The sequence below is a fragment of the Oculina patagonica genome, unplaced genomic scaffold (genome assembly GCF_052425735.1).
Source record: "Oculina patagonica isolate OP01 unplaced genomic scaffold, crgOcupat unplaced798, whole genome shotgun sequence".
NCBI lineage: Eukaryota > Metazoa > Cnidaria > Anthozoa > Scleractinia > Oculinidae > Oculina > Oculina patagonica.
In genome coordinates this window covers 820-8,450 of record NW_027558688.1, presented here as the reverse complement: position 1 = coordinate 8,450, position 7,631 = coordinate 820, and the positions used below count along the sequence as shown (strand labels likewise).

The window sequence follows — 7,631 nt, the reverse complement described above, 5'->3', positions numbered from 1 at the left end:
TGACTACAGTAGAATCCTAACTTCTCGAACCCTCGGTTTCTTGAAACTTCTGATTTCTTGGACCAATTTTTGTTTTCCCTGGAGGTTCGAGAAATCGGGATTCTACTGCATAACCAAGTGTCTGCTTAGAGGAGATGTCTACCTACAGGAGATATCAGTTAGCAGAAGTTTGATATCACTGTAGTTTTAACTTGTCAAGAAAGATAACAGCACATTATCCCTTGGTGATCAATTCATGTTATCTTATTAACTTTCATTCTTGTCTTGATAGTAAGTGAGAAACTGGATAATAATCACTTCTAACAATCATTATTTTTTATAGTCACATATACACCTGGTGGTTTAAGTTCCTGGGGGAGAAATTCACCTGTGAATGAATCAAGATCAAGTGTTAATTATGTGGAGTCAACATCAAGTTCCCCACGCAGTGATCGCCGTGACATGGACTCTGTAGACCGCAGGAGATATAGAGGGTACTGTGTCATTTCGTTTTAAAAATGTATTCATGTATGATTATTTGAGATCGCTTGAGAACTGTATAACGTTAATTTTGATTATGGTTCAAACTTTCTATTTTCTCAAACAACTGCAGTGTCAACATGGCTTAAAGTGTACTGTACATTTATGGTGCCAAGTTTGGAAAACATTGCTCTAATATTTCTAGAGAAACTCTTGATTCAGTATTTTATCTTTCTGTGGAACAATTTATGACATCATCACTTTCCTTATTTGCATAATACTAAAACATAAATATCTCTAAAAAGATATTTCAAAACGGAGAACGCCGTCTTCTTTATTTTGAAAAGCCTTCAAAATTAGCAACAATTATTTTTTACTTCATATGCACTTTAAGATAATAATTAAAATTGAATTTTAACCTTCAAAATAAGAACACATGTAGTAGTAGCAGCTAAGTATGTTAAAACTTTAAAACAAGTTAGGTTACCATTAGTTACATTGTTTACAGAGGCTTTTGTTTTTATTGGTTGGAACTTTAAAATAGTAAGCCTTCGAGAAAGTAATAATTTCATGATTTGTAACTCACAATTTCACAGAGATGCTCGTCTGGTTGCTTTCCGTAAGAGTGGCAGTCTTGGTATCCAAGTATCTGGTGGAAACAAGGCTGGTATTTTTGTGGCAGCTGTAAAGGAGGGGAGCCCTGCATACAATGAAGGGTTAAGAAAGGGAGACCAAGTACTAATGGTGGGTAATCATGACAGTGATCAAGATATAATGTCTTGATATTGTATGTATACAGTCAGATTGGCTGGTCATAGTAATGCAAAACTTTGTCATCTTGGGAAAATGCTTTTGGCTAAAATCCAGTAGTCATGGATGTCTTCCTCTGGGCCGACAATCTTGTCCCCGGAGGCTGCAATCTTCCTGCTCTGTGCCAGGGATTGGGTCCTCTGGGCTAATCTGAAAGTTCATCAAAAAGACAATTGAATCTGATTGGCTGTTGAAAACTTGTTCGTTACATCACAATCTCTGACACACGCACACAATCAAACCAGGTTCTGGTTTTGGATTAGCCTAGAGCGGTTTCCCAACCACTGGTCAATGGGAAGGCAGGCTCTGGGAACGAGATTACTGGGCCGACTTTAGACATTCTGGTAAAAGCCAGTAGCCCCATTTCTGTTTGTAATGAGGATTGTGTGATGTAAACAGGCAGTAAACAAGGCTAAAATGCTAAATAAATACAGAAAGAACATTCCCTTCTACGTGTTGTCTCAAATTGAATCTTGAGGGAACTGAGTCATTTTGCTACTGCAGTGGTAGCCCCAATTAATGTGGCCTTGCAGACCATACAATTTAAGCTTTAATATGCCCTTGCTTGTAAAAGGCATGTTGTTGAGTTTGCTGAAAGGGTTTGATTTTAACAAACTCTAAGAAATGTCTCCTGTTGTATATTTACAGGCCAATGACATAGATTTCAAAGACATCACAAGAGAAGAAGCGGTCTTGATCCTGTTGTCTCTTGGAGACGAAGTCAACCTTCTGTGCAAGTACAGGAGACAAAGTAAATATTGTGTGGTTGTTCTTTGTAGAGAACTTTGTGAAATCTTTAACCAGCTGTAACCTAGAACTGTGAGTCCTTTTTAACTGCATGGTTTTTGGGCTTTATGGCCATATCAGCAATTTTAACGAGCAATTTGACCGTAGGGCTACTTCTTGGGCTAAACATGAAGTACCGTAATATTACATTTTTTTTTTGCTCTGACTTCAATCTGTGGCCTCTGTATGGAGTTTCATGAGATGCAGTTTCATCTTGGACCAAAATTCGTTTTGTATTTACATGTAAGCAGAATAAGATGTCATTCCAGAATGAAAGTTTCACTCTTAAATGAAAACCAAAATGAAATGATTCGCGCAGAAACAAAATTTTGTCCCAGTATCGTGTAAACAGATACAGAGAGATATTTGAGGATGGTATGAACTCGTTCTGGAATGAAAGTCATTCAGGAGTCATGTAAACAGGCCCTAACTTGGCGTGTACTTGTTGAGGAAAGGGCTTCAAAATCTTTTTTAAATATCTCTGGACAGCTGAGGCTTTTTACCCAATTGCTGACTTTAAGCTACTTCCCCGATTGCTTGTTGACTGAGGCATCTGATCTTTTGCACATAGTAGAGAGAGTACCACTTTTTTTAACTTTATTAAGGTAGCAAATTGTATGTGTAATATTGTGTCAACCATTCTCATTTTGTAGCTTATGACAAGATCAGCAAAGAATCAGGAGATTCATTTTACATCAAGTAAGTTCATTCAAAGAAACAGTGAACAAACAAAATCAAGTGTACACCTGGTAATTTTAGCTCCTGCACAACAGAAGGTGATCCTTTCAATTCTAAACATTTTACAAAAAAAATACAAAGTACAATATTGTAGGCAGCTACCTGAGTTAAAGATGGTTGCAAAACATGGCACCAGTGGTGATATAACATAACAATTTTTACTTGCAGAACTCATTTTGACTATGAGAAGATGAAGGACAATGAGTGTTCATTCCAGAGGGAAGATGTCTTCCACATCTGGGACACTATGCATGATGGCGTGATTGGAACATGGCGTGCACAGGTCGTAACAAAACAGGGGCAGGAGACAGATGTTGGAATTATCCCTAACAAATCCAGGTAATAAATAATGGTTTTAGAAAACTGAGTCACTGTTCCAGACAAACAGACAGACAGACTGTAATGACTGCTTAAAGTTGGGTGTTTGATTGTTCGAAGGAACTTATTTATCAAATTTTGGCCTGTTAACAGTTGAATCCCGATAGCTCGAACCATCAATACCTCGAACTCCCGCTAACTCGAACCTTTTTCCATTTCCCTTCAGGCCATTTTCTTACTAATTTTACCCTCGATAACTCGAACTCCTGATTGCTCGAATCTTTTTCGATTTCCCTTGAAGGTTTGAGTTATCGGGATTCAACTGTATTAACTTTGTTTATTTTTTTCATGGACTTACAGTCAGGTTTGTTTTCTTACAGGGCTGAACAGTTGGCTCAAGTTCAACACAAAGTTGAAGAAATGACGCCAAAGAAGGGAGAAAGTAATTATGGAAGTCTGAAAAGGAGTAATTCCAGAGGTGGAACCCTCAAGAAATACAAGTTTGTGTCATCTGATCATCTGGATGAGGAATCCTTCAGTAAGTGAAAGTTTTCATGGGAGGAATGCATCTTCTGTTAATGCAAAAGACCTCAGAAGGGTTTTCAAACCCTGGAAATTTATTGATGTAAATTTGAGAAGTTTCAAGTTACTGTAACAGGCATAATAATAACTGAGTTAAGTATACAAAATCCAAGTTCATTGCTGGATGAAAACTGTTGTTGGTTTTTAATTTATAACTTTGTCACAGCCAGTGTAAATAAAAAAAAGACTTGTCCTGATATGGAAAAAATGTCCAAGTATAAGGAGGGTATAGCCAAAGCAAGGAGAATTTCTTTGTTGGGATGGAGGCATATTTGTAACTCTCGTTTTTATTTTTCAGCTACCACTGCAAAAGAAAACAAGCTCCCAGCATACGAAAGAGTTGCTCTTAGAAAACGTAAGTTAATTTACTAGTGTACATGATTTTGTTAAGTGTTGGAAGAACACCATTGTTGTTGCTTATCTGATTCCGTGTGTTTAGTTTGTGTTTAGAAACTTGATTATTGTGTTTATAGCTGGATTTATCAGACCAGTTGTTCTACTGGGACCGATTGCTGACATAACAAGAGACAAGCTGCTACAAGACATGCCAGACACATTTGCCATTCCAAGTAAGATCATTAAAGTCTGTAATTTCCCAGTGGCGATTGTCTGTTAAAAATTTCTCGAAGGTTTCTAACGCTAATGTGTTACAATCGCTGAAATGGCATACATGTATATATTTTTACTTTTACATCCACTACAATTTGTTCATTCCAATGTTCCTTTAGTTCTATTAAACACTCAAAATCTTATGCAATTTGCTGATTTAAATAAAAATTTATGTTAGTGTGATATAATTCCTGTGTGGTGTACTAAAACAGAGAATGTAACAAAAAAAGAAATCTTTGTTTTGTTAACTGTTACACAAGTTAATTTTAAAGTGTTACCTTATTTCAGCTGCCTTTAGAGGGATGCAGCCTGCAGGAAGGAGTCCCATGCGGTCATCCCGTCGCTCGCTGAGCTACACGTCAATCAAGGCTGTGATTGACAGCGTGAGTAATCATTACATTGTACAAAGCCAAAACAACATCAAGGAAAAACATAACAAAAAAATCTAAAAATCTCAGGAAACCAATTTTGCAAGTTCTCCCAAAATGTTTGTAGATAAGGTTCAAAGAGAAGCCAAGTGTTGCAGATACAGGTTTTGTATTAAAGAGTCGTTTACAGAAGAGTTAAGTGTACCTGATATGGAGTGGCCGGTTTTGTCAATGATGTTTATTTTATTTTTTTCAGGGCAAGCATTGCTTGTTGGACATCACCCCTGAAGAGGTGGAGAGGCTTAACTTTGCCCAGCTGTACCCCATTGTGATTTTCCTGAGACCACCCAACAAACAGATGGTCAAGTAAGTGCTTTGTGATGTGTTGTTCTTAGTGTAAAGGTGAATTTCCACTACGCGTGTTTTTTTATGTGCGTTTACGTGCGTGAAAAAAAAGTAGAGACAGTGCATGAACAACTTGCGTACACATGAGGCAAGTCGTTCATACATTGTCTCTAAATTTTTACACGCACGTAAACGCACGTAAAAAAATTGCGCGTCAGTGGAAATCCAGCGTAAGATTAAGGGCACAATAGTTAGCCGTTTTGTCAGTGTTTTTGCGCGATGTTGTGATGCAATTTAGCCTCAGCCTAGCCGTAGTTTGTTAGTCTTCGTGTAAACTTTTATTTAGCAATAAACCAATTGACTTGGTGTTTTTTTCGCTATAATCACTTAGTAAGTAATGTTACGTTTAGGACGAAACCGTCACATTTTATTTTTCATATACCACTACAATTTATGATCTTAAAATGATCAAGCTTAAGAGCAAGTTTGTAGAAGAATCGAACAAAAATTGTTTTTTGCGGCAATTCTTAAAATACAGGGATTTCGCTCATCTTCTGCATGAAGGTAATCCTTATTAAAACTAAAAACGTTATGTTGTTTTTTTCTTCAAATAGTTTTATTTTTCTGAGAAAAACGAAATTTTCGATTTGACATCCAGACTCGTCTAGACTCGATTGAGAGAGTACAAATTGGGTTGAAAATTGACCATTTTCAATCGATTCGTATGTCAAAACCATCACGCGCAGAAAAAAATAAATACAACCGGTCTATTGCATGACTCTTCCTTGTCCAAATAAGCATAGTTTCAAGAGTTTTGGTTTAATCTAATTATTTTACGGTAAACAAAACCAGACTATTCTCACGCGAAATGAAAGTCGGTCGGTCAAAAGAATCGTCATTTTCACTATGTGCCTTATCTCAGAATTCCTTGAGATAAATATATTTCAACTGTAGAAGGATGATACTTTTAAAATATTTAAAGTTTTGTCTGGGTAAATGATTAAGCACTTGTCAAAAAATTATTCAAAATCGTACAAAAACGACACAAATCACGCAAGCTTTCGAATGCGTGACTAAAAGTATTACCACCGTATTTGTTCTTTAAATCAATTTAGTCGCAACACTAGCAATACCAAGGCATAAATCATAATAAATATGTTCACCTTTGCTTGATTATGATATCCTGTCCCATGCAATACGTTTTTTCCTGTCATTTCTTCAATGGCTTCCCGTTCAGTTCGCATGCCGCTTGTCGAATCCGTCTGCGACTGGTGAATTTAAAGCAACCACCGATACGAGTTTAACCAAATATGTATCGTCATGATTAACAAGCCCTTTTTGTGTTACTTGATTAAGCCATATTTCAGGTCATAGCCGGCAAAGCGTTTTCGATAAGCCACTTTGCAGTGCCTGTTGGCCCCGATATTATTCCAAGTGAAGTATAAATTTGCATACTTTCGAGACAAGCGTGACAGTTTTTTATACTTAGGGAGTGGGGTGAGGAAGGGTCTTAAATTTTTAGATGAATCAATGGTTTGAAAACGTTTGGGGATGAATTGTCACAAACTAATACCGTATTTTACATGGGGATGTAAAAGAATTTCACAACGTCAAACCTGACCCCACGGGAACAAGGATACCAGTTTTCTGGAATATGACATTTGATATTTCTCTTCCTACATCTCTATCTCCTTTAGAAGTCTTCCCTTTACTGTGATAAGCAATCTCGTGAGGCACTTTGCATGTACTGGAACTTTTTCGCCATCCAATTCCAAGCTCGGATCGATGAAAGGGACAGATAGTAAAATCGCGTCGATCCTTCGAGCAGGGACTCCAACTATCGTTTTAAAAGAACAAGAAACTTCTATGAGACACCAAGTGCAGCGAGAACATGTGGAGTTTCCAACAGTTCACCAGACAACTGAGGAAAAAGCACTTTACGGGGACTGTGTTGTGCCGGTTGCTCCACAAATGGTTCGTGAGAAAAAGAAATCATTCAAACATCTATAATCGAGTTTAGTAAATTAAATTAGTCTCGTCTCCTAAAAGTCAACAACGTGAATTCTCGCACACACAAGGTCAATTATTTTACTTTGTTGTTTTGGAGAATAACGAAGTACATCACTGAATTATATGGTTTTTATAGAAGGAGCAACCAGCAATTAGTAGATTATAGACTACCACCAAACCGGAAACGAGAAGCAAACGACTTTTAGAAAGTCTAACTTTAATAGATTACAACACTTTTTCCTACAGCGGCTTTTTGTCAATACTTTTACCGGTTTTCTCTCTTTGATTTTGAGCGTAAGCAGAACTTATAAGTAAATCACGTAGCAAATACGAGTTTGTGACAATTCATCCCCAAACGTTTTCAAACCATTGATTCATCTAAAAATTTAAGACCCTTCCTCACCCCACTCCTAAGTATAAAAAACTGTCACGCTTGTCTCGAAAGTATGCAAATTTATACTTCACTTGGAATAATAACGGGGCCAACAGGCACTGCAAAGTGGCTTATCGAAAACGCTTTGCCGGCTATGACCTGAAATATGGCTTAATCAAGTAACACAAAAGGGCTTGTTAATCATGACGATACATATTTGGTTAAACTCGTAT

General features: G+C 37.1%; 1 protein-coding gene across 1 annotated transcript; it reads left to right on the top strand.

Moving 5' to 3' along the window:
• Positions 1-322: 322 nt before the first annotated feature.
• Positions 323-5,062, top strand: LOC144641260 (tight junction protein 1-like; the record flags this gene model as incomplete). The annotated part of the gene is made up of 10 exons (XM_078500292.1): positions 323-473; positions 1,056-1,203; positions 1,918-2,020; positions 2,709-2,754; positions 2,962-3,132; positions 3,492-3,649; positions 3,992-4,048; positions 4,167-4,262; positions 4,591-4,685; positions 4,927-5,062. Coding segments are annotated over 10 exons (1,139 nt in total), but the record flags the coding sequence as incomplete, so codon positions are not given.
• Between the last annotated feature and the right edge of the window lie 2,569 nt (positions 5,063-7,631).